The 26,480-nt window shown below is 30.8% G+C and overlaps 4 protein-coding genes and 1 non-coding gene across 8 annotated transcripts; 3 read left to right on the plus strand and 2 right to left on the minus strand.

Annotated features, from left to right (window-relative positions):
• The first annotated feature begins 2,830 nt into the window (after positions 1-2,830).
• LOC107431228 (uncharacterized) lies at positions 2,831-5,108 on the plus strand. Its single transcript, XM_048464198.2, has 5 exons — positions 2,831-3,504; positions 3,670-3,746; positions 3,871-3,907; positions 4,033-4,147; positions 4,288-5,108. The coding sequence occupies exons 1-5, from the start codon at positions 3,225-3,227 to the stop codon at positions 4,973-4,975; spliced, it is 1,197 nt and encodes a 398-aa protein (XP_048320155.2). The 5' UTR covers positions 2,831-3,224; the 3' UTR covers positions 4,976-5,108.
• A 2,781-nt stretch (positions 5,109-7,889) lies between these two features.
• TRNAK-CUU (transfer RNA lysine (anticodon CUU)) lies at positions 7,890-7,962 on the minus strand. Its single transcript has one exon. It is a non-coding gene; the product is annotated as a tRNA-Lys (tRNA).
• A 1,057-nt stretch (positions 7,963-9,019) lies between these two features.
• Positions 9,020-15,462, minus strand: LOC107430898 (glycine-rich RNA-binding protein 4, mitochondrial). Of its 4 annotated transcripts, XR_009639400.1 has the most exons (7): positions 15,226-15,460; positions 13,813-14,030; positions 13,666-13,734; positions 12,781-12,887; positions 12,587-12,706; positions 9,666-11,827; positions 9,020-9,588 (listed from the first exon to the last, which is right to left on the minus strand). XR_009639400.1 is itself a non-coding variant. In XM_048464250.2 (6 exons), exons 2-5 carry the CDS (start codon positions 13,946-13,948, stop codon positions 12,593-12,595), a joined length of 426 nt encoding a protein of 141 aa, XP_048320207.1. In that variant the 5' UTR covers positions 13,949-13,995; positions 15,226-15,462; the 3' UTR covers positions 9,020-11,827; positions 12,587-12,592. The 4 variants fall into 4 exon arrangements, 3 of the variants coding, with proteins under 3 accessions (XP_048320207.1, XP_048320206.1, XP_048320205.1); XM_048464250.2 differs by having other exon boundaries at positions 9,020-11,827; positions 13,813-13,995; positions 15,226-15,462; XM_048464249.2 differs by having other exon boundaries at positions 9,020-11,827; positions 13,813-14,044; positions 15,226-15,461.
• A 2,679-nt stretch (positions 15,463-18,141) lies between these two features.
• LOC107405368 (nudix hydrolase 15, mitochondrial) lies at positions 18,142-21,683 on the plus strand. The gene is made up of 4 exons (XM_016012405.4): positions 18,142-18,585; positions 18,778-18,920; positions 19,109-19,228; positions 20,080-21,683. Exons 1-4 carry the CDS (start codon positions 18,234-18,236, stop codon positions 20,290-20,292), a joined length of 828 nt encoding a protein of 275 aa, XP_015867891.3. The 5' UTR covers positions 18,142-18,233; the 3' UTR covers positions 20,293-21,683.
• On the plus strand, positions 21,681-25,918 carry LOC107405371 (ammonium transporter 2). Its single transcript, XM_016012409.4, has 4 exons — positions 21,681-22,494; positions 22,666-22,951; positions 23,389-23,492; positions 25,245-25,918. The coding sequence occupies exons 1-4, from the start codon at positions 21,847-21,849 to the stop codon at positions 25,680-25,682; spliced, it is 1,476 nt and encodes a 491-aa protein (XP_015867895.1). The 5' UTR covers positions 21,681-21,846; the 3' UTR covers positions 25,683-25,918.
• Positions 25,919-26,480: the final 562 nt, after the last annotated feature.

Raw genomic sequence — 26,480 nt, forward strand, 5'->3', positions numbered from 1 at the left:
ACTGTCCTTATAAAATTATGAGCATATTTGGTAATCTGTATATAATTTAGAATATTGCATATTGGTGATAAATTAGAGATTCACAAGAGAAAATGAAAAGTAGAGAAATTAAAAGAAAGGCCGGCCTATAACAAGGCATTTGTAGCAGCTGCTGGCAGCCGCAGGATCCCCGTGAGCGGAGGAGATGAAGATGATGATATAGCTGTGGCTTTGAATCCAATACACGAGGGTGGGAAAGGGAGACCAAAAAGTTGTAGCTATATAAGGTTCTTGCAATTCAAAAGTATATCTACTTTTTGGTTCAAAGTTATATATTTCGAGGAAACCATTCCATATTATTCAGGTTTCGTGGAAAGGGGTTGAGAAATCCATGACCTAAATTCCAGAGACAGAGAATTATATTGATCAATATATATATATATATATATATTTACCAAAATTAATAAATACCCCACCAATATTTGATCATCTTAGATTACTGTCAACGAAAAACCAAACACCGCCCAAGTCCCCAACTCATGTCCAAGGCACTTCTACAGGGCACTAATTTATATTCCAGTTTCAATTTTGTTTTTGTTTTTTCGTTTTATCTGATTAAACGGAAACAATATTCAAAACCTCGTCAGTAGGCCACTAGCACCATAACAGGATTGTTAAGATATCCTATTCAGGGCAAACAATAAAAATAATATTTTCGATCGAGTGATATGTATATTATTAAATAACTATAATACCCTTCACACACACACCACCCAACCCCCCCCCCCCCCCCCCCCCCCACACACACACACACACACACATCTTTTCAAATAAAAAGAAGAAGAAGAAGTATATATTCTTCCCTTTTACATATAGTTGTTTGGTGTCCTAAACTCCTAATTAAAAATAGCATCTAGAGTACATGCATTACAAATTGACATTAATGATATATCAATATAACATAGACTTCAAGTTCCACTACAATTAAAAACGAACAGAGAAAAAAAAAATCTTTATACATTATATAAGAATATACTAACAACGGTAATGGACCATTTTAATTTTTTAATTTCCGATTAATTGTTTAGTATAAAAGATAATTAGAATTAGTATTAGTTGTATTTCAGTACCACCAAGTTAAAAAATTTCTCACTTTTGACCTTCAAATTCAAATATAAGATATTGCATTTGAGGCTTCCATTTTGAAATTATCATGGTAAAATACTAAAATCTATATATGGACTTTTAACTGTTGTTACATATGGCTTTAAAAACAAATTAATCTGCATCAATAATACGTTGAGAATAATTTTGTACATGCATTTGTAGTCTTTTTTCCACCTCAAGTATTTATAAATTGAAAAAAAAAAATGGAGGAAACATACACCAAAGAAGTGACGTGGAATGAAGGGGCAAAATGTGAAGGAGGAAGAATCCCCGTGATTCCCGAGGGAAAGGCCAAATATGATATTATGCTTTTGATTTTGGGTCTGCATCAGCGACAGCTGAAACACACATGCATCGACCTGCCTCACTTCCCCTTTCTCTTCTTGATCATTTCATTCTCTCTTCCCTCCAACTTTATTATCAAACTCAATTGTATTATTAATTTCCTCAATTATTTTGCGACCCAAATTTCTCTTATCAAATAAATTAGCTATTAATTATTTGGAGTTTTATTCCCTAGGATTCTATAAAAGGAATTATATATTAATGTATAACTCTTCAACAAATCGTTCTTATCTCCTATTAATTTTTAAAACATTGATACATTTTTTTTAATTGGAATACAATATATTTTTTAAGAATAATAACAAAATAAATGCACTAGTTTTATCTATCAAATTCTTAATATATTGAGTAATATGTAGTAGCACAAAAAAGTGAATAAAAAAAGTATTATATATCACTTCTAGTCCAAGATTTGGACAAAGAAAATTGAATGGTAATTCTAACCACTAGTGATGAACATGAGTGATTAATTAATGTGTTTCACACGATAAGAAAACAATTTAAAAAATGATTCATATATAAAATCCCGGCTACATAACTTGTTATTTATGCTCTCCATGATGACGACCGCGGACAAGTTAATTAATAAAAAATATTGTAGAAAATTTGATGCGGTTAGCGATATATAATTATCAACTTTTTGTTCTCTGGGTTCTTTCCATATCTAATTAATATTAATGAGTTGAATTAATTTGTCTACTAAACATGCATTGAAAATCAGGGTAATTCCAAATATTAATTGTTTTACCGAGCAAGAGACAAAAATACTAAAGCAAAAAGTCTATGACTCAAACCTGTTTAGAATTTAGTCCCGGACAAAAGCAAAGTTAGTAGAATCAATAAACAAATGAATATTTTAGACTTTTCTGAAAATAGTAAGCTTACATGTCTAATTTATGCTCTATGGGAATTTTATTTTGCTTCAGTCTCATTCATATACTATACTAAATTATTCGCTTTGATTTTCTAAATTTGATTAATATATACAAAGGAATCGAACGGACTACAATTTGTAACGTTTGGAAAGACTGGAATACTCTACACGACAAATGTTTTGTCTTTTTCCAACTTTTAATACCAAAAAAATAAAAAAATAAAAAATAAAAAAAGGATTTGGAATCACATGAAATGAAACAAGTATGTTTCTTGCATATACGATTCATCATCAAAAAATAATTAAAAAAATATATATATATATACAACATATATTCCTTCCATTGCTTCATATATCCATGCATATGTATGTCATCATATTACACATACATACATACATGCATGCATATGCATATATAATATATACATGGCATATCATATATATGGAAAATAAAAGACAGTTTACCTATCCCAGAAAGAAAAAAGAGAGAGAGAGAAAGGTCTTTTTTTTTTCTTTCTTTCTTCTATCTCAACTCTCAAGATCTAGGGTTTCCCATTTCTTCTATTGTACATAGAAGTACTGAACCTCATCTGATTGTCTTCCATAGTTAATGAATTTCGAGGTCTCTATTCTTGTAATTTAAGCTACTCTTTCTGTCCTGGCATGGCAGAAGAAGAGAAAAAGAGTAGGGAAAGGTAGCTAGCTATACCCAGAAGGCTCTAATCCCTAATTATCGCTAGCTTTGTTCGGTGTTAATTAATCAATCTGGATTTGCTATTCGTTAAAGGTTAAGGTTGTATGAGTTAAGGTAAGAAAGAAGAACAGAAAGTGGAAAAAAAAAAGATTTCAATAGAAAAAGATGGAGGCGAGCCTGAGTAGTGGTCGGTCGGAATGTTTGAAAACAAGTCCTTCCAACCAAAATGATGATCAGGGTGGGATAAGTGAAAGCGGAGAGAATGATGATGAAAGCAATAAGACTCAAAATGGAGGGAGCTCAAGCAACAGCACCATCGACGAAAGCGAAAAGAGGGGGTCCTCTGTAAGGCCTTATGTTAGATCCAAGCTGCCTAGACTCCGGTGGACACCCGATCTTCATCTCCGTTTTGTTCATGCTGTGGAAAGGCTCGGTGGACAAGAGAGTGAGTTTTTTTTTTTTAATTACAAAAAGAAAAAAAAAAAGAAAACTAATCTCACATTATCATTTCAGCAAATTAATTGAAAAGCCTTAATATATATCATTATCGTTAATTAATTGAAAAGCCTTAATATATATCATTATTGTTATACTAATTCTTTTGGTGTAGGAGCAACTCCGAAATTGGTTCTTCAACTCATGAACATCAAAGGACTAAGTATTGCACATGTCAAGAGCCATTTACAGGTATTTTTTTTTTTTTTTATCTAACAAGACTAATTATGAATTTCATAAAATTAATCAAATCTTTCAATTCTTTAATTATTATTAATTTTTCGTTTTCCTTTTGAATATATGTCGGGATAATTAGATGTATAGAAGCAAGAAGACTGATGATCCAAGCCAAGGTACATAAATATAAAGCTTAATTCCCAATAGATTGAATTCCTTCAATATAATCCAAATGCAAAATTAGGGTGTTTTTTTTTTTTTTTAATAGTTATTTATTGGCAATATGGTACTTGGTTTACAGTAATAGCAGATCATAGGCATCTTGTGGAATGTGGAGATAGAAATATTTATAATTTCAGTCAGCTCCCTATGCTTCAAGGATATAATTATAACCAAACACACAGTTCCAGCTTCAGGTAAATTACATTCAAAAAGAAAAAAAAATCCTCGTAATTTTCTAATAATTGTCACCTTGATTTTCCCAATTTATTTATTTATTTTCTTTTAAATAATTTATGGGATTTGATTTTCAATAAGATTCTTTTCTTTTCCCAAGATATGGATACCATGACAATGCTTCTCCTTGGAATGCTTATAATGGAAACTTAAAGCATTCAAGATCATCATCATCATCATCATCTCCATTTTACGGCACGGATAAGATCTTCGGAGGAAACACAACAACTAGCAATTGGGCTTCCACTTTCCATTTCCCAACTGGTATTTCCTCATTCAGTACTACTCATGATCAACAGTCAAGCAGTTGGAAAATTCACAAACCGAAAGATGAAATGCTAATCCAACCATACCAAAACCGCGAAAGTTGGACCCATTATAACAATCTGCAACCAAAAGCAGTACAGGAGCTCACAGGTTTGAACAAGAATAATAACAATAATAATAATAACAATAACAATAATGCCCTACCAGATTCCAATACAAGAACTAGCATACAAGATTGGAAGATGCCAAAAAGAAAAGCTTCGGATAATTGCAACCTTGATCTTGATCTGTCCCTGAGGATAACATCGAGGAATGAAATGGATCAGAATCACCAGAAAAGTAGCACTTTGTTAGGAGAGGACGAAGTTGATAGCAATCTGTCGTTGTCTTTGTACTCCTCGTCGACGTCGTTGTCTTTGAAGTCGTCTGCAAAGCTTAGCAGGTTGAAGGTGGAAGGAACAGAGGATAGAAAAGATCAGCACGCGAGAAAGAGAGCAAGTACTCTGGATCTGACTATATGAATGAGACAATTCTAAGTGAGATCTTGAGGTACTTGTTCTTCTTTAAATAAAAAAAGCCATGTTTATGATCATTGTCTTTGTTGCACTATCATACAAATCAATAACATCATCTACCACTTCTTTCTCTTTCTTTCTTTGTTTTCTCTCTTGGTTTTTTCTATGTTCGTTTTTGTTTTTAGCTAGCAGAATTCCATGGATGGATATATATCTGCTTAATTATATATATATATATATATATATATATATATATATATATATATATATGTCAAACTTAATTGAATTTGATTGATATATAATATGGGAAAAAATATGCAAATTAACCAATGCTTTCTATGCTTAATTGGTTTCTTTAATTTAATTGTTGCTTTTATTATAAAAGGAACTAGATATCTCAGCACCTGGATATATATGGAGTCATTGCCTGGGAATCAGCAAATTTAGCAAAGCATGTCGGTGGGTGATCAAATTATAGCATGATTTTCATTTTTTAAATGAACTTAAACGCATGCAGTTTTTATATACCAAAGATATAATAGTTTCCCCATAAGAATGAGGTGTTTTTAACGACTAGCATTGAAGAATTTACTTATATGATAGAAAATAATATGAGATGTAATAAACCTAATTTACATTTTTTCTTAATATATATTATTTATAAAACTAATGTGAATTAGTATGTACATTCATAATACATTCATATTGTTTTCGCTTCTGAGGCATATAAATTATTATTTTTTCAGACAATAATTTCAAATTTGAATCTTAATTATATCTCCAATATATATTTATATATAAAATGCATAATGTATATCAATATATAAGTTGAGTATTCCAGGTTTTTACACTTGGTAGTTGGTATGAGAAACATGAATTGGTGGATGTGTTGTTTTAATCAGATACGCTAGCATGCCATTCAACGGTGGAAGAATGGTTTGCAGATCAATTTCAACGAGCTCTCTCTTTTTGTTATATGGATCTTGTTAAATTGTTAATCATAGTAGTCGCTATATATGAATCTTTGGGACATAAAATTCAAACCTATATTGAGTCATGTACGTTGAACATCTATCTATATATACAATACGTGCACATCTAGGTACTACGAGAAAAAATAAAAAGAAAAGTCTTATATATGTGGCAAATTAATTAAGAATCTATAAGTTAATTAAGCCCACAATTGTGCTTGAGAAATTTTGTCAAAGAAATAATCTTGATAAAACAATGACCGTACTTATGGACAAACTTTTTCCGTCGAGGTATTCTATGTGTCATGTGTGTCGCAGCTGATTCACGTCATTAATTTGTTCCTTATTCATATTTACTAATAACATTTTCCATGGGCTAATATGTTATTCGTACAGTAATGATTCTTTTTTAAAGCAATACAGTAGTGAAGATGTTAAAATATTGTATAAGAATTAAATTATATGATTGCAATTAACTGACCACAGATTTTGAAATAGAATGTGTATAATTATATGGTGACAAGTGATAACATCTATTAATGTTGACCAATAAAAAAGATAATATTTATATATATTAGTGATTTCCACAAATTAATGGTAAAATATTTTTTGTTTTAATTTGGTCAAAAAATTAACTGTAAATTAATTTTTTTGGGGTAATGAAATACATTAATTTGAATTAATTGATGTAGGTCAACATTATTGCGAAGAAAAAAAAAATGTATATATACATTTTGAGCTTACACTCGAACCTTTGATGGGGGAGATTTTATAAGTTTAGAGACTATTAAAATTGTATCGAATGATATTAGTTTAGTTAATAAATCATTCATATTTACTGTACTAGAATGAAAAAAAAATAAAAAAAATTAAAAAATATTGTAGAAAAAGTAGTAAATTTTTTACTCCTAGTCAGGAACTAATTAAGCACTTCCTAAAACAAAACTAAAATAAAAAAATAAAAAAATAAAATTTGACCACCTTTAACATGTGCTATTCAAGCTATTAGTTTGTTTTAAGATTATTAATAGAAATCGCTGCTTAATTAATTGATTAAGTACATTATTATTATTTGACCGTTTTCAACCGGTCTGACTTTTGAGGGAGAGATTTTATTAACATCCTACCTTAATTATCTGAACTATTACTCAATCATGAGAGAATTTCTTAAGTTTGAAAAATTATTTGGGACAAAAGTAGGATGACAAAAGTTGCCTCCTAGGCTACAACTTTTTTAATGCAATTGGACTTCATTAAAAGTTGTCCTTAGACTTAAAATCTTGGGGTATAAACCATAGGTACTTGGCTTCGATTGTGTGCTATATATATATATATATATATGTGAAATTTTGTTAAAAAAATGCATCGATCCTACCTCATAAAGGAAAACAGAGTCATATATATATATATATATATAATATTTAGTTTTACATAATGGCCAGCACATTACTTATAGTACCTATTTTTTACATACATAAGCATTACTTAATGGTACAACCTGATTTAAGGCTTACCAAGATCCAAGTCAGTGGAATCGATTTGTATATAAATTTGTGTATTTGACTTTCCATTGATACGAGTATATATGTTAATATCTATACATATATTTACATAGAAATTGAACTTATATTGCATATGTGTTCACTACCAGAGATGGCTCGTGAATCACAAATAAGGAAAGTTTTATTTGCAAGAAAAAAGTTGTTAATTTTACCTACCAATTGAGCGAGCGAGAGACGCGTGCCCCAAGATAAGATATTAAATTAGGAAAAGAAGAAAAAAAGGAAAGATTTTGTTTGATTAGACTTGTGGATTCCAGAATACAAAAAGAAGAAAAAAGGAAAGATTTTGTTTGATTAGACTTTATGGATTCGAGAATACAAATTGGCTTATTGCTAAATGGGAAAGAAAGCTACAGTTACGGAAAAAAAAATGTATAAAAGACAAGACGCCCACCGTGGGGCTCGAACCCACGACCACAAGGTTAAGAGCCTTGCGCTCTACCGACTGAGCTAGACGGGCAGATGGTTCGGAAAGCTAAGTTAATATTAGTAAAGTTCCAAACATGAGTAGTTAACTACATATATTTTTGTCTTATTATTTTTAAAAAGATTTTAAAATTTTTTTTTTCCAAACATGCTAATCTTTTACACATGTTTTAAAATTTTTAGTATGTAATATTATGTTCTTCTTTATATAGCATTTTTTTCATGATTTTCTCTTAACCAAGCAATAGAATTAAATAAATACTTCTTTTTTTATAATTTCCTCAATAACATTCAACCTCCAAACATAACCTAAAGAAAATGATACTCGATGGGGCGGCAATGGGACAATTAGTATATTTTCATTTTTACTTTTTTATTTTTAACAATCAATCTAGTAATTTGATTTTAATCAGAAACCGAAAAAATTTAAATAAATATTGCTGTCAAAAAATCACTTCCTTTGGCTCCCAGAAGAAAAAGAAAGACTTTAGTCTAGAAGAGTGTACTTACTATTCAGAAGTTGAACTTTTTTTTTTTTTTTTTTTTTTTTTGGTTGGGGGACATATGTTAAATTGGAATAGAGGGATTTTTAGATAAAAATATATTTGTTATTTAGGAATTAAGTACTGGTGACATGGCAACGATATTATTTTTAAATATGACACACAAAACAATGGTTGTGGAATGGAACTGCGGTTTGTGTTAGTAATATTCATGAAAAATATAGTGACAGAAAACAGAGCAAAAACAAATCAGAATGTAGATGCATTGCTGGTTTTAGTGATAGTTACCAATAGCAGCCCACAACATTTATTTTTATCTTCTTTCGTTTACAACAACATTTAATTAGGATAATGATGCTCTGCCAAAAGAGGTAGGAAAAAAAAAAAAAAAAACAGAAAGAAAAAAGAAGGAAGAAGAAGAAGTAAAACTTGTTATGCATTTCTTTTTTTATTGACATTTTCTTATTACCAACGTAGAGTTGGGGCTTTGACATACACTAGATTAATTGCGATGTAGTACATGAATGTATTAACATAAAATAATATATATATATATATAATATAAAGAGAGTGGTATTCCACAGAGGAGATAAAAGCCAATTGATACGTGGTGTTCTTTGTCTTAGCTTGAATAGAGATAAACATACAAAAGACTGGCTAGCTAGGAAAATGCTGAATAAATATCTTGAGTACGTACTTTTTGTCGATTTCTCCACAATACAATTTTCAATTACATAAAAAAAATACAATTCAAGCCTATACAAACTCAGTTCATCTCTCAAATCCCACTAAATATTCTTTATTAGTAAATAAATAATACCCCTTACATACAAATTAAATTACAGATTAAGCACGTTATAAGGGTATTAATTTTGGTGATTACAACTGAACCATTATATAAAAAAAAAAAAAAAAAAAAAAAAAAAAAAAGATCACCAACTTACTCAAATTAAACTCCAATTACCTGGTTTCGATAAATCAAGTAATAATAGGATGGTTTCTGACTAGAGCAGAAGTAGTACTCAGATTGTTCCTGCAAAAAGATTGTAGCCATTGCGATCTTCTTCAATCTGACCTTTAAGCATGAGAGCAGGTTGAGTGGTACTTTTTGAAAGAACAAGCTCTCCTTCGCCAAGCTTGGGGCGTCCATGTCGGTACTTTTTGTAGAGAAAGAAAATAAAAACAGTAAAAATGGTGATGAAGAGCAGGACAATGACAAGCATCAGAATCTCACCATGAAGAGCGAATTTTGGATCATCGGAGAAGAGAAGCTCATGATCGTTATAAGGGTCAACTGGGGACACAGAAGGTGATAATTGAGAACTCATCTCCATGAACAAAGCAAGTTAGTGAAACAATGGTGCTGTGTGTTAACTTTGTTGCCAGAAGAGAAAATGAGGAAGCTTTTTTTATGTTGAGAGAGTGAGGGGCAGGGGCTTCTTCTATATGTATGTCTTTAAACAATGCCACAGTGCGATTATGCAAAATGGTGACAAGCAATTATTGAGGAAAAATCCATGAACTTCTCCAGTGAGAAGAAAAAACATTTTGTGGTCCTTGGAATAGAGAATGGACTTTATGAATATGTACGGGGTAGATAAGCATCTTTTTCACACGACCAATTGTCTGGCACAAAATTATTTATTTCTCAAAATCAAAATTAAAGAAATATGCTATTGGGATTAAAAAACCAAATCATGGTTTTTTTTTTCTTTTTTCGAATAATATTTGATTGGCATGATACATTTTGTATATTAATAATATTATAATTATTAAATTATTTATCAAATTTATTAATATTTAATTATTTTTATAATTTTTATATATATTGTATGAATATATCAATTTATAATAAATAAATATTATTTGATAAATAAACTTAATGAATATATCTATGTCACTGTATTTGAAATAAAAGTAGAGAAGAAGTTAATCTTAAATGTAAAATATCACACAACAAAAGATTGATTGCCATGGATTTATGACATCCCATCTTCTCCCTTTAAATTAAATAAAATTGTAATAATTTAAAAAAACAAAAAAAGTTCATTGAAAACAGTATCTCAATGATTAATATATGGCTAATAACAATATCTTGGCGGCGGCACAAAAAACAAGATATGCAAATACAGATGACAACATATAATTGTCCTAGCAGCCAATTATCAACAGGCACGTTTTTGATTCTTCTGTCTATGCACCTTTTTAAAAATTCCTGTCCCCCAATTGAAGGGCCCACATGATCGAAGGGCCCTCCCAATTTCTTTCACTCAGTAATTTTTTTTTTTAATTGTTTTGGAAATATCACTTAGTTAATTGAGCAAAGATTTTTTGAACATTGCATTAATCATATACGATGGGACAAGACCAAAACATGCGAGTTAGATATATATTACGTCCCACTCTCACCAACAGTAAAAAACAATAAAGCACGGTTTTGGTGGCCCAAGGCTTCGGTAGGGTTGAGACACCACCATGATCACTCTGTGTCACAAACTAAATTCGTATTCTTTTACTTTCTACTAGGTTCATACTTTTATACGGTGAGCTCACGTTATGTGACATCACTTGAGGGATCTCAATTGTTCAAGATATTTATGAATCTATGTATTCCTATGGGTTTGGACACATATATAAGGATATATAAACATATATATCTCTATTCTGTAGCAATCTTTTTGTATATAACCCCATTAGTTTGATACAATGTCAATGCAGTTTGTCCTTCTCTCTCTCTCTCTCTCCTTGTATAATATAAACCTTAAATAGTGACAATGGGACAGTTTGTCTTTTTGTTCATAAACACACTTAAAAGATGAATAAAATTGGACACATGTCACCTACTAATGATGAATAACGGTTTACAAATTACAAAATTATGAATTGAGTTCGTCTTTTACGCAGTTATTTGGAAATTAAGAAATTAGAGTTATAAAAAAGAAGCTAGCTCAATGACGACGCTCCTTAATTGAGTTTTCATCGTCTTAATTCCAATTGAGTATTTAGCTAAATTTATAAATTCAGATCAAATTGATTTTAGTATCCAAATTGCTGGAACAAGTTTACAAAAAAAAAAAAGAAGAGAGAGAGAGGGAAAAAAAAAAAAAAAAAAAACAGTGATTATTTACCCCAATCTATTAAACTTTGTACTGTGATAGGGTCCACTATGAACCATCTTGGAACTTGCTATTTCTAATACACCCATCATAATGCAAATGTCTTTTAACATACCTTGGAACTTTGTCTTGTCACCTTGATTAATACGTTTCTGAGCATAAACAGCAAAAACCAACAACAGAAATGCACCTTTGGATCAATACGCTTCCATGCCACATTTTACCATTAGAACATAATCTGGCTTTCTATACATCCTTATGAACATACTTTGAATTCCACCTTAACAAGAATAAAAGAAAATGTAGTCATAATATCAAGCTTGAGAGAGAATCAACGAAAGTAACTCACAAAGTTAGTTTTCTCAGAGCACAGAGAAGCGTTATGCTTTATATATTATAAATCAATTATTATATAGATATAATAGAATCCCAAAAAGAAGAAAGGATGAAACAGGAGATCAATCTTTTTCTATACATACATAAAGTAGGAGATTTCAAAGTTTCAAATTGTATGGCCTAGATAATTCTATCCTTTCCCAGAGTTAAAAATTGATGTTACATGCTTACTATTCACCTGTGAACCAGTGAATAACCCCAAATCAATGAAGTTAAAAAGAGCCTAGTTATTAACTTATAATTCGAAGAACGATAAGACACTTGTTTGTGTAATATTTAAACAAACCAATGCAACTGCAAGTGGAATTACAGGCTGTTAAGAGTGTTTTTTTTTTTTTTTTTTTTTTTTTTGGCTTTTTTGGTGAAACGTTACTTTGAGTCTACTAGTTCATAGAAAACATAATCTTTTCTCAATAAAATTTCAAAACCTTCTTAATCATCTTTGAAATAATTTAGTCAAAACAACGCATCTAATAAAATGATAATTATATGTACTAGTTGATTAGTAAGTGCCTATGTTCTTTCTTCTTTATTTGTGCTTTAATCTGAAAAAGGTCCCAGCCATGATATAAAGATGGTGCCGATGATATGACAGACAATAACACATCATTCTTCAATATACTACACTGACGTAGATAATTACCAGAGTTCAAGAGTAGCTATTAGCATCATCTTCAATGTTTGTAAGGCGAGGAATCACAACTGGTCCACCCCGAACTTTATCGAAAGCAAAACTTATCCTCAAAGGTCGACCAAGAAATGCCTGAAAATAAATGTACATCAATCTCAAGCAGTTTTTGATAATCTGATTTATGAAGATGATGACCCCATGCTTACCTTTCCATCCATGGCATCTTTTGCACATTTGGCATCATTTTCCATTGAGAAGTGAACAAATCCAAAGCCTCTAGACCTACCAGAGTCTTTGTCGTACAATATCCTCACTAATACATATAAATCCAATTAATAAAAGTTAAACCGACTTTATCCTAATGCATTTAGAAAAGGAATTTAAAAAAAAAAAAAAAAAAAATCCTTCTAATTCAAGCAGCGATATATCCAACTTAGAATATAAGAGAATATTTCACTTACACTCTTTGATCTCAATCTAGATCTCATGGTACCTCATTATACTTCCTCAATAAATGCTTAGATAGTTTTCCCTAAAGGAATATCTAAAGCGGAAAAAAAACAACCAAAAAAAAAAAAAAAAAAAAAAAAAACAAAAGAAAAAATAAGTTTGGCTTGCTAATCAACAAACCCCAGGCTTAAAATTTCTTTCTCTTCTACTTTTTCTGAATAACTACGACTGATTAACTCGGATCATCTATAGACAATTTGATCCCTACGCTTCTACTTCTTTCCTTATTATACTCAATCACTACTAATAAGTTCATTTCCTTCCTTCGCCAAGCCTTGGTTCACATGACTTGCAATTCAGAAATCCCATAACTCCTAAGAGGCAATGTTGCTCGTTTCAGATATGAAGCAAACAGCAGAAAGAACCGAAATGCTATAGAGTATTGAGGAGTAAGTATAGATTGCTGTCTGAACATGATAATTAACAGCATGTGATGAGTTGGGCTTTGCATCAAATATGTAAATAACTAAAGAAAATAGACATAAGACTTCTCACATCAGACTGTTAGATTAACAATTTTTCTTCTTCTTCTTCTTTTTTTTTTTTTTTTTTTTTTTTGTTTTTAACCCTTTGGGTTTTACCTTCAGTAACCTCCCCAAAGGAAGAGAAAGCATCTTTTAAGGACTTCTCATCCACTGACCATGACAAGCCTGCAAGACTAAAAAGTATCATCACAACCACTGTATTAGGAGCAAACAAAAGCAAAATAGAGAGAGAGAGAGAGGGACCTCCAACAAAGAGTTTACTGTTTGAGGGTGGAGAGGAGGAAGAGGGTGGTGAAAAATAGCACCGCCAACTCAAAGTTGGGTTATGGATTGTTGTTGATGCTCTTCTGAAAATGATACTTTTCAGAGCGTTCCACATTATTGACTTTGTTTTCTTTTTGTTTCCACTGTGGAACTTAAAATTGCCTAATCGACCATAAATTGTCTTTAGCTGGACAAAACTGGATACAAATAGCTAAAACTTAAGAATAAGTGATATGATCCCATATCGAAAATGAAAATAACAATAGTAAACTGATGAATTCACATTTCAAATTCAAGCACATTATAGGTAAAAATAGATATACCTTAAACGATGCAAAATTTTGCTTGATCCTATCACATAATTTGTAATGATTTAAGGCAAAAACCTTTCTCAGCATGTCTCCATATGAATTTGATGTATATGGCCATAAACTTTCAAATTTCTCATCTCTTTGTAGGAACAAGCAACCATTTTCCAACAACTCATTCACATAAAAAGTATGATAGCCAACTAGAATCCACTCATAAACTATAGTTCAAAGTTAATTTCTCTTTATCTTGATCATAACCTACTTCATAGACATTTATCCTACCACTAAGCTGAATTTTCCAGAATGTTGGCTGAATTTCCCAAAATGTAGAAATTTTTGTGTTTTGATTCGTTCATTCACTAGAAAAGCCTGATACCCAACAAGAATTTATTAGAAACTAGAATTAAAGTTAATTTCTCTTTAGTTTGATCATAACACACTTCACAGACATTCAGCCTACCACGAAGCTTAATTTTCCACAAATTTTGAATTTTTTGTGTTTTGAATCCTTCATTCACTTGAAAAGTATGAGACCCAACAAAAATTTATCATAAACTAGAACTAAAGTTAATTTCTCTTTATTTTGATCATAACCCACTTAGCTGAATTTTCCCCAAATGTTTAAATTTTTTGTGTTTTGATTCCTTCATTCACTTAAAACGTATGAGAGCCAACAACAATCCATTTGTAAACTAGAGTTCAAATTATTTTATTTTTATTTTTTATCATAACCCAACTCATAGAGATTCATCCTCCCACTAAGCTAAATTTTCCTAAAATGCTGGTTGAATTTTCACAAAATGTTGAAATTTCTGTCTTTTGATCAACCACTTATACACTAAGCACCGTTGATTTCCGATTTCTGAACAAGAAGGAAAATGGGACTAATAGATGGCTAATCCAATCAATCAAATTCGTGAATCAACGAAGCTGCCAAAAATTAAATTCATGAAGGACCCACGATTTCACACATGCAGAATATTGCATAGGAGGGAAAGAGATAACGAAATGGTGAATGGGCGAGAGAGAGAGAGAGAGAGAGAGAAATGGAGAGAGAATGAGAGAACCGGAGGAGGTGTACCTTTAGCTGGATTTCGCTAACCACGCGATTCAAACCGTAACGTCGCTCCGGTTTCCGGCATTCGGTGGTTACGCCGTAGAGGAGTTTCAGGTCGAGCTTGATGGCGTTGGTGGATTCCGGTGGCTATTGACCAGGAGAGCCAAAGAGACTTAGGCGGCGGTAAGGGGTTTAAGCTTCGCCGCTTCAAGAGTATAATGGGCATTCGTGTGATTTCAAAAATATTACCAGGGTAGTTTAGGTGATTCAGAAACATATCAACGGCTTCAATTATTGTTATTATTATTATTTTTTTTTTTGGGGGGTATTTATTGGGGTCTGGGGAAAAAAGAAAAATGTTCGTGCGAAAAAGTGAAATTCAATTTATATGTATATATATATATATATATATGTATATCTTTAAATAAACTATATATATATATATATATATATATATAAATATATGTATATGTATATATATATATATATATATATATATATATCTTTAAATAAATATATTTGCCAAAGTTTAGATATCAAAGAGTTGATTATTGCATTAATTTGTATGTATTTTTGTCTCACTTATCTGATAATTGAGATATATTATGTTTTAAGGATGCGTTTGGAGATTCTAGACAAATTTAAGTAGCCTAGTACAAAAACGAAAAAAATCTAATAAATATTAAAGGAGCTAAACAATTAGAATGTATATATATATATATATATACAATATGTGCGTGATTAATTTCGTATTGTAAATCCATTTTACTTCTGTTAGCGAAGTTTAATCTTTTTTTAGTTTTTGTATAATATTTACTAAGTATGAGATTTTTTTGGACATAATTTAAATCTGCACCTGAATCTAAAAGGATGATTGTGGTGAGTTAAAAATCTTTAATAATCATTATGATTTTTATGTACCATTTTCTAAGTTTGATTTTTTGAATGGAAGCTAAATAATTATCATGGGAAGATCCTTCTTCCTGTTCTTCAAGTTGATTAGGAATAAGTTTTTGAAGTTTTTCTTGAATAAATTGTAATTGGTGTTTGATTAAATGATTTTCTAATTTTAATTCTTTAATTTCGGACTTAATTATTTTAATCTCTTATTGTAGATATTGAACAATTATGTGTTTATTTTTTGATTTATTAAAAGTTTGTAAGGTTTCTGTTAAACAGATTTTTTGAGTACTTTTATTAAGTTGATTTGTTTTTTTGTGATTATCAGTTATGATCTTTTTGTATTTTCTCATGTATGCTATCCTTTCATCAGGATTTTCTAATTTGCTAAGTAATTCTAAGATTATATCTTCATCTTCAGTAAAATTAGTTAAGACATTAATTGATTTATTACAACAGATATCTAGATAACAGGCATCTAAACATCCTAAAGTAATATTAGGATTATCTGTGTTACTAGTGGATTCAGAGTGAATACTTGATTCGTCAGAACTTAATTCAGTGTAAATATTATTTTCGCTATGTGTCACTATCTGTGTTGTGAATTCCTAAAACATTGATTAAGTTTTGTTTTTGATCTTCTGGAATTGCTAATTGTTTGATTGTTTGCTTAACGTTGCATTCGGTGGCAAAATGACCATATTTATTACATTTAAAATATTTGATTTTAGTTTTATCCTTTGAATATTTTTTATGTTTATTTGATTTGTAGAATTTGTCAGAATTGGGTTTATTAAACTTATTGGTTTTGTAATAAATTTTATGATTTGAATATTCATTATTTCGCAAAATTTTCTTATGTGATTTTTCTTTAATTTTGTTTTTCCTAGAGGGTGCTATCGTAGTTAAACCATATTGTTGATAAAAGTTTCCTAATTCGTATTTAGTTTTTCTTTTATCATTATTTAGTTGATTTGCTATTTCATATCAGTGCACATTTTTAATTCTTTTTTATTATTATGGAAACTATATCTCCATAAGTTAATGAATCTTAGTTTATGTGATCACTATAATTACTTAAGATATTTCTGATTTTTCTAGCAAATAATTAGGGTAAACCATTAATAAATTTTTCTTTCCAAAAGGGTTGATTACTATTGTCTCTCATCATAATTCTGGTGGTAAATGTTTGTACATACTATTCGAAATCACTAAGGGTTGGACAATGTAAATTGGTTAATTGACTATGGATTTGTTCTGTGACAGTTGTAGAGATTCCTATAAAATGTCTGATTATTGTGGCTAATAACGTATTAACACAATCTGGGACACCTTGACCTATTAATTCAATAAATATTGGAAATCCTTCTTCATCTAATTTATTAGCATTTCTCAATTCGAATTCCATATTGATGTTGTGGTCATGTATATGATATGCTGCTAAAAGAGTTGGGTTTGATGATGGATACATCAATATTAGAAAACCAAATTATTTATTTATTTATTTATTTTTCTAACAGAATGAAGCCTAAAACTTCATTTATAGAAATAGGAAGCATTTGACATAGAAAATACAATCCTTTTAATCCCATTATATATATATGGAGATTATTATCAACATTCCTGTCAATTAGCCTAAGTACTACTACTCAACCTAAATTTTCTAGAAGTTTGATTAAAAACAGAAAAAAAAAATAAATAAATAAAACACAAAAAAAGTTTCTTCAGAGCTTGATTATTTGTTGGGGGGAGTATATAAATATTTATAAAACAAGTTGTGCCAAGTATAAACCAAATAAACAAGCAAAAAAATGCCCTTTACAACTAGTCATGAACAATATTCCCAAGTCATTTTCATGGGCTTAAAAATTCCATTGCCATGGCCGGTTTTCAAAAAGATAGGATCCCAAGTTCTTTTTCCTCAATAATTTTTGATTCTAAAGTTTTGCTACAGTGACGAGTAGAGGCAAAGCAATTTCAAGCTGCTTCAATTGTTAATTGCACAATTAATGATTTTCTAAACTAAGAATCTAACTTGAAACGAAATTTTGCTGAAGTTTATTAATTAATATTTTCTCTATCTATATGCCAAAGAGGTGGCATTTATTTAGATTGCTAAAAAGCTTTACCAAATGGATTTGATAGTTCCAGTAGCACCCCCACCATCACCATGCCACACAGAGGAAGAGGACTGGGGAAGCAAAACACTACTCCATAGACTTGCACAACAACTTCAGTTATACAAACCACATAGAGTACTACTTGATGATCATGAAGTGGATCATGGAAATAATGATGAAGAGGAGCAAATAGGGTCAAATTGTGGGATTAGAAATTATATGAGAACCACAAGCCAAGAGTTTTCTAATTGTGTTAATTGGAGGAAGAGAAGAGCAGCTGTCTTAATATGCCTCTTTGAAGGTCCTCAAGGAGAGCTCAGAGTTATTCTTACCAAGAGATCAATGAAGTTGGCTTCACACCCAGGTAATTGTATATCTTTTAATGTAATTTCCACTTAGCACCAGGAAAAAAAAAAAAAAAAAAAAAAAACAGCTATTATATGTTTTAGTAAATGTTACAGGCTTATATATATGTAGCACAGTTTATAACAATTAAAAGAAAGAAAAGAAAAGAAAATTAATGGAATAAACCAGTTTTTTTTTACTCGGAAAATAGGAGATGTAGCATTGCCGGGTGGAAAAATGGAGGAGAGAGATGTAGATGACTCTGCAACTGCACTAAGAGAAGCCATGGAAGAAATAGGCTTGGATCCTGCTCTTGTTCAGGTTCTTGCAAATCTTGAGCCCTTCTTATCCCAGGTATTGTAATTTTATTGATTTTTTTAAACAAAAAATCAAAAAAAAAATTTGTTTTTTTCTTTACAATACGCTTAAAAAGTTTTTCCCAATCATTAAAAATAAAAACAGTGTTTGAATATGTCAGTGTGAATTGCTAATATATAATAGAAAAGCATAATCATTATCATTAATTTGTTGGCCATTTGCAGCATCTACTGAAGGTTATCCCAGTGATAGGTCTAGTTGCTCGAATACAGGACTTCAAACCTCTGCTCAATACTGACGAAGTTGATGCTATTTTTGATGTCCCTCTCGAGATGTTTCTCAAGGTTTCACTTTCCATTTTCTATTAACCCTATAACTATATATATATATAAATATATATATATTATATTACAATAATCAATTTATATTATATATATTGATTATTGATACCTCGATTTTTAATATTAAAATTTTAAATGAGTAAATAGCAATCCTTACCATTTACTATATCATTAATTCCAATACAAGACACTTTATATATATATATATATATATAATAACTTAATCTCAATGGAAGGGAAAATAAAAGCTATGAAACAAAAACAATATTTTCTAAAACTTTTGCTATTGAATTAGGCTTGTATTATATGACAAATTTTCATTCCTTTTTTAGTTAGAATTTTAAAATCACAACTTGCATCGAGTAAAATATTAACTTTTTAGAAAAGCCAATACATATATAAATTTGTATGGCTAAATTTCAGTAAAAAAAAAAAAAAAAAAAGAAATTGTATGGCTAAAGCTTTTAAAAAGCTATGACTTTAGCCACTTGAGCAGTTGGGCTAGCTAGTTAGCTAAGGATGGCCAGCGAACATGGTTAGAATTTAAGCAAAACTGTTTAATTCCAAAACCTCATGACATAGTAATGGGCCATGACTGTATATATGTACATGCTTAATATATACCACATATCATGCAATATAATTGAAGTTCAGGGTTTTGTAGAAATATTGATCCAAAAGGGTCAATAAGATATATTTATTTTTATATGGGGACATAGATTTGAATTCGGAACTTCTATACGGACAAAAATAGTAATTTGCTACAAAACCATCGGTTTAAAAAGTATAATACAAAAGACAAAAAATAAAATACTACTATTTTATTTTAAATTAAATTTGGTATTGTGGCGCAGGAAGAGAATCACAGAATTGAGGAAAGAGAATGGATGGGGTGGAAGTATGGTCTCCATCTATTTGAATATGAATCTGAACAAGGGGAATACATGATTTGTGGTTTAACTGCAGCCATTCTTATTAGAGTTGCCTCTCTTATTTACCAGCGATCTCCATCTTTCCAACCCTCTCTTCCTGATTTCCAAACAATTGCTAGAAGCAGCCTTAACTGATTCCTCTTTGATTATGATATTAATTTGTGAGTTATATATCAATCCTATATCATTTCTAAATCAAACTCTTTCTAAAACCATATTTCTCAACATTTTCTTTCATCATGTACTAGCTACTTCTTGTTCTTTGTGAACAACCCAGATGAAATTGATAATAGATATTTAGTATTTTGTGAGTAGGGGAAAAAAAAAAAAAAAAAAAAAAAGGTACCTTCATCTTTCTTTAATTTAAAGATTTGTCCAAAAATATTTAAAATATTATGCATATTCTTATCTTTTCGCCGAAATATAATTGACTTAAAAGTCTATGTCATGTTTTGCAAAGACAAAATACCGCATTGCCTTTATTGGAACAAAATTGACAAGCATGTAACATGCTTTAAAGTCTTCTGTGATGTATAATGATGACTAATCACAATTAGTCTTTTCCTTTTTTTTCTTTTTCCTTTTTTGAATAACTTTTCCTTCTTTTCTGGGACAATGGAAACGAGAACATTTATTGTATGTTCTTAGTACGCAAATTTAGGAATTTGTTGTGTGAAAATGTTACTTGTTTGATGATTTTCATTACTAAATCACCGTAAATATGGACCTGATATTAGTGTTATTGAAAAGCTTCTTGTACCTACAAAGAAGAGTTATTATTGTTACTTTTAGATGATGATATATTAATTACCATCTTAATTATTATTATTTTTTCTTAATATTATTATTACTTTTTCCTTAATATTTTTTTTTTTTAAGAAGGGAAAAAAGTGCTTGAATAATCAATATATATATATAGTACTACTTCAATAATTTAGAATGACATTGAAATTTGAAGCAAATTTATGATGATTTTATTATTGAAACATGTTCAGCAATTTGGGGCAAAGAAAAGTAAAAGCACCTTACAAAATCAACAGCCACAATGCATCATACATGAACCCAAATAAAATGATTATGTAAAAACAGTTAATTATATGGAATAAATTCACTATCAGTACAAACTTGTAGTCATTAAAATAAGATTTCTATTACTATTTCTTACTTTTCTCTTCCAAATAAGATTAAAAATTCCTCAATTTTTTTTTCTCCAACTTGTAAATATAAAAAAGCCAAAATCTGTAAAACTAGTCAACCGCACGAGATTGTAGGTAGGTAGACTTTTTAAATGTTTCCATTATATTCCGTACGAAGATTGGAACTTCACCATCATTTCTCACAAGATGGAAAGTGACAAAACAAACCCAATTCCCTATTATATGAAAATTCAACAAAGTCTCATTAGATTCCTTATCTTGGAGAGTCTAAATAATTGTATTAGTTTCCCAAGTATTTGTTCAAAAGTCGGGGAATTTCGTATGAAACTTCCATTAATTGCATTAAATCTCAAATCACCAATCCACCCACCCTCAATATTATACCAATCAAAAGCACTCCTAAGTTATAAATATAACATCTTAGAAAAAGCGCAAAAGATTAATCAAAAACACTTGGCGTGCAACACCATCCACCACTACTAGTAATCAACCCGAACTCTTAAAAGCTGGTCTGTTTCGTGGAATTCCGGCAATGACAACCCCCCTCCCGGAGGCCTACACAAAGTTATCGCCAGCGGTACCACAGTGGCTAAACAAAGGCGACAACGCATGGCAGCTGACGGCGGCGACGCTCGTCGGAATCCAAAGCATGCCGGGACTCGTGATCCTGTATGCAAGCATCGTTAAGAAGAAATGGGCAGTGAATTCTGCTTTCATGGCGCTCTACGCTTTCGCCGCCGTCCTCATCTGTTGGGTTCTGGTCGGTTACCGAATGGCTTTCGGCGATCAACTCATTCCTATGTGGGGAAAAGGAGCACCTTCTTTAGGCCAGAAGTTCCTCATTCGCCGAGCCAAAGTCCCCGAAAGCACCCACTACCACGATGATGGCAGACTCGAGAGCGAGATGGTCGAACCATTTTATCCCATGGCTTCTCTGGTCTACTTCCAGTTCACTTTCGCAGCTATTACTATGATTTTGCTAGCTGGGTCAGTTCTTGGGCGTATGAACATCAAGGCTTGGATGGCTTTTGTTCCTCTTTGGCTTCTCTTTTCCTATACCGTCGGTGCTTTCAGTCTATGGGGTGGAGGTTTTCTCTACCACTGGGGTGTCATCGACTACTCCGGTGGCTATGTCATCCACCTCTCCTCTGGAATCGCCGGTTTCACCGCTGCTTATTGGGTATTACTACAAATCAAAAACCTCCTTTTAACTCTGGCTCTATTTTTAAAATTTAAAAGCTGCTTCTAAAATGTTTGGACAAATTTTTTTATTTTTAAAGTGATTCGTGATCTTTGGTTGAACCTCGAAGGTTTATTGTAATCTCTTTCATGGCTTTGTGTGTTTGATTAGGTGGGGCCGAGGTTGAAGAATGATAGGGAAAGGTTTCCTCCAAACAACGTCTTGCTGATGCTTGCTGGGGCTGGACTTCTTTGGATGGGTTGGTCCGGTTTCAACGGTGGCGCACCCTACGCCGCCAACATTGACGCTTCCATAGCGGTGTTGAACACCAATATATGTGCGGCAACGAGCCTTCTCGTTTGGACGTCTTTGGATGTGGTGTTCTTCGGGAAGCCGTCGGTGATCGGAGCCGTACAGGGAATGATGACCGGACTGGTTTGTATTACACCGGGAGCAGGTAATATCATATAAATATATATATATATATATAGTATCATAAATGTTTTACCGCCAACTGTATACCAACTTATTCCTAAAGAGATGTATGTGTAAATTAAAAATACGATCTATATGTTTTATAGAAATTTAAATGTTCAATTTAATTAATATGTAAAACTAAATGAATTAATCAATTATAAATTGACAAATAGTTCCAAAAAGAATTGTTTTTTTCTGAAAAAAAAGAAGAAGAAAAAAATTAGTTATATATATATATATAATTTTCCTGTATAGTAGATTTACAAACCCCATATTATTAAGAATGTATAAATCCTATTACTAGTAATAATAGGATATCTTGCTGTCGGTACTAAGGTTTGCACAGGCATAATATTATGGGTTTGCAAGAGGTGATTGATCTGACTGAAATGGAGAGTGTGTTTGGTTTTGGTCCAGGTTTGGTGCAATCTTGGGCGGCTATAGTGATGGGATTGCTTTCTGGTAGCATTCCATGGGTGTCAATGATGGTTCTTCACAAAAAGTCTACTCTATTGCAAAAGGTAGTTTATAACTTCTACACTCTGAAATTAATTTCAACTACTTTACTACTTTTTTTATTTTTCTTTGGTCTTTTCAATGTGCGCATGATAAGCATTGAGCAATAGAAACTTTGACATAAATATCAGTCTGCCTGCTTGTTCCCACAACTTTTGGCCCTCTCGGGTCTAAAAGAGAATATAAGAGGCAATCAAAGCTGGATTAGGAACTATATAATTATTGTGTACAAACTACATTAAAGTTAGATCATATAAAATTCAAGAGAAAACTAATTTAAGATGAGTTGGTTTAACTTATTATGTATTTATGAATTTTAAAAACATAAATTTAATTAGTTTTTATAATATACACTTTCTCAAACTATATATATATATATATTTTTTTTGAAGTGTATATATATATATATATATATAATACATCTACTATATAACTACCAGTAGAACTAGAAATAGTTTTATTTTAATATTATTTAAACATTGATAAGAAAAAATGTATATTTTTATGTCGAAATTAACATATAAATCCCTCTAATTGTAACATTGATATATACATAAGCCTAGATAATAATCAAATACCCATAATATTTTCTTATACTTCGCATTTAATCGGCATTCAAACTTTAAAAAAAATAAAAGATGTTTCACGGCTTTAGGAATAAAAAATTCACATTCAAATGGAATGTCGAGGTGCATCAATTTGGATGTTGACGTATATCAAATTTCTCCCACGCATTTTGGTTTTTAGATTTTTTAATGGATTAATGTCGAGTATGGCCACTTTCTTTGAATGTTTTTGTTTTGCTTTTTTGTTTTGTTTTGTTTTTTTAAGAAATGTTTTTTCTGGTAAACACACGTACGTTAGTTTCCATACATATAGTCTTGGTCTTTCAGATAATTTTGTTTTGTTTTGTTTTTTTTTTTTTTTAATTTCTCCTTCTTTAAAATAAAAAAATTATTGGTTACCGTAGAATGAATATTTATGATCAAAATCTTCTATAAAGTCAGCATTTTAATTATATATATTTGATCGCTTTCAACAATGCACTAACAGCGGTGCTTAGTCAAGTTTCTTTTGTTATGGCCTAAATAGTTTCATTAAGTGCTGAATTGACCAGTCCGTTCGTTTTATATAACAAAACAATAATAATATTATCATTCTCTAAACTCTATAATTGTTTGTTTCTATTCATTTTAAATTATTTTTAATTAGTCACTTCTTTTTTGTTTTAGTCTAACATTTGAACCGAAAAGAAAACTAAAACTACAATAAATCTAACTAAAATTCATGATTTTATTTGGTTTTATACGTCTACGAGCACTAGAATTGTTCTTCTTAAAACCTCAATACAAAGCTTTTTCGTATTAGAACAAATCTGATCAAAGAAAGCAAAGTAATTCTATATCAGGCTTATTCTATGGTCTATGTTTTAATAGAAATTCGTGGTTAATTTGAGTTTCAAATTCTTCATTTAATAAGTTGATTTTTTTCCTCTTACAAAAAGGCAAAAAGAAAAAGGATTTTTTTTTTTTTTTCCTGGACAAGAGGAACTTGGTAATAAGGTGTTTACCGAAGTTTTTTTTTTTTTTAATTAATAATAATAATAACAATAATCTTTTAAAACTAAAATTGTTTAATTCTTGTAATAGTTAAATTCACTACTGCATGTTAAACAAAAAAATTATATTTTAGTTAATATAATTTCTTCAAATACAAAAATTAATAAGATTTTGTGATGGTGTATATTTTGTATATAGGTGGACGACACTCTCGGAGTATTCCACACACACGCGGTGGCGGGGCTTTTGGGCGGCCTCCTAACCGGACTTCTAGCGGAGCCAGCTCTTTGCCGTCTTATACTTCCGGTGGGAAACACAAGAGGAGCTTTCTACGGCGGTAATGGAGGAATCCAATTCCTGAAACAGGTGGTGGCTGCTTTGTTTGTGATCGGTTGGAACATTGTCTCCACAACCATTATACTGCTGGCTATCAGGTTGTTCATACCTCTGAGAATGCCGGAGGACCAGCTGTTGATCGGAGATGACGCCGTTCATGGAGAAGAGGCTTATGCTCTTTGGGGAGACGGTGAAAAATACGACCCCACCAAGCATGGTTGGAATAACTCTTCCTATGCTGAAGAAATTGCACCTTCTCCATATATCAATGGTGCTAGAGGTGTAACTATCAATCTCTAAAGGATTATTTTTATTTTTATTTTTATTTTTACGTGCATTATAGATATTAAATACCACTTTGTAAGTAGAATTTTGAAAATGCTATATTGAAAATTGTAACGTCGTCTATATATATGTGTAGGTGTGTTCCATCAAAAAATATATATAGATGTGTGTGTATGTCTGTGTGTGTGGGGACCTTTGTAACATAAAAGTTACCATGGATGAAAAAGAAAATTGTTCAAAATATTTGATTATCAAGTGGGGAAAAAAAAAAAATTGTAGCTGAAAATTATTTTGATAATTACTTCAGATTTTGATGATGGAACAAGGGATACTAGCAGGACAAAGGATAAAATAATAAGTCTAGAAATTCAGGATGTTGTTCAATGTGAAAAAACCAAACCAAATCAATCTAATTCAATCCAAGCCATTCAATTTTCAATTTCATTTTGGGTTGATTTTGAACGATTAAAAAATATCTAATGCAAAACGTGAAAAAGAAATAACAATAAAAAAAAATCTAATAACGTTAACTGATTTCAATTTCTATATGTTTGAATATTGAATTGATCAATTTTGAGTTCAGAGACTCCATCTATCTAATAAGGTATAATTTTGTTACATTTTCTTTTTTAATTTTTGTCTTAATAGGGTTTTTATACGAATTATTATATGCTATGGTGTCTACGTGGAATTTTTTATTAGAGAATAGGTTTACTAAGAGGAATCTTGGAGTTATATCGCTATGTTATTTAACTATTTTAATTTTATTTTGTGGACGAATTGACTATGTAAGCGTAAAAAATTGGACTTGCT

This window comes from Ziziphus jujuba, chromosome 6 (assembly GCF_031755915.1).
Source record: "Ziziphus jujuba cultivar Dongzao chromosome 6, ASM3175591v1".
Lineage (NCBI taxonomy): Eukaryota > Viridiplantae > Streptophyta > Magnoliopsida > Rosales > Rhamnaceae > Ziziphus > Ziziphus jujuba.

What these genes read in the sequence shown, in the direction of transcription:
- LOC107431228 (XM_048464198.2), top strand. Translation starts at nt 3,225, where the DNA reads ATGGAGGCGAGCCTGAGTAGTGGTCGGTCGGAATGTTTGAAAACAAGT. An exon ending in ATGTCAAGAGCCATTTACAG is followed by an intron (nt 3,747 to 3,870) that starts GTATTTTTTTTT and finishes CGGGATAATTAG; the next exon opens with ATGTATAGAAGCAAGAAGAC. An exon ending in GACTGATGATCCAAGCCAAG is followed by an intron (nt 3,908 to 4,032) that starts GTACATAAATAT and finishes CTTGGTTTACAG; the next exon opens with TAATAGCAGATCATAGGCAT.
- LOC107430898 (XM_048464250.2), bottom strand. Translation starts at nt 13,948, where the DNA reads ATGTGGAACGCTCTGAAAAGTATCATTTTCAGAAGAGCATCAACAACA. An exon ending in CTTTGGGGAGGTTACTGAAG is followed by an intron (nt 12,888 to 13,665) that starts GTAAAACCCAAA and finishes TATATGTATTAG; the next exon opens with TGAGGATATTGTACGACAAA. An exon ending in AAGATGCCATGGATGGAAAG is followed by an intron (nt 12,707 to 12,780) that starts GTAAGCATGGGG and finishes ATTTATTTTCAG; the next exon opens with GCATTTCTTGGTCGACCTTT.
- LOC107405368 (XM_016012405.4), top strand. Translation starts at nt 18,234, where the DNA reads ATGGATTTGATAGTTCCAGTAGCACCCCCACCATCACCATGCCACACA. An exon ending in GAAGTTGGCTTCACACCCAG is followed by an intron (nt 18,586 to 18,777) that starts GTAATTGTATAT and finishes CTCGGAAAATAG; the next exon opens with GAGATGTAGCATTGCCGGGT. An exon ending in TTGAGCCCTTCTTATCCCAG is followed by an intron (nt 18,921 to 19,108) that starts GTATTGTAATTT and finishes GGCCATTTGCAG; the next exon opens with CATCTACTGAAGGTTATCCC.
- LOC107405371 (XM_016012409.4), top strand. Translation starts at nt 21,847, where the DNA reads ATGACAACCCCCCTCCCGGAGGCCTACACAAAGTTATCGCCAGCGGTA. An exon ending in GTTTCACCGCTGCTTATTGG is followed by an intron (nt 22,495 to 22,665) that starts GTATTACTACAA and finishes GTGTTTGATTAG; the next exon opens with GTGGGGCCGAGGTTGAAGAA. An exon ending in TTGTATTACACCGGGAGCAG is followed by an intron (nt 22,952 to 23,388) that starts GTAATATCATAT and finishes GTTTTGGTCCAG; the next exon opens with GTTTGGTGCAATCTTGGGCG.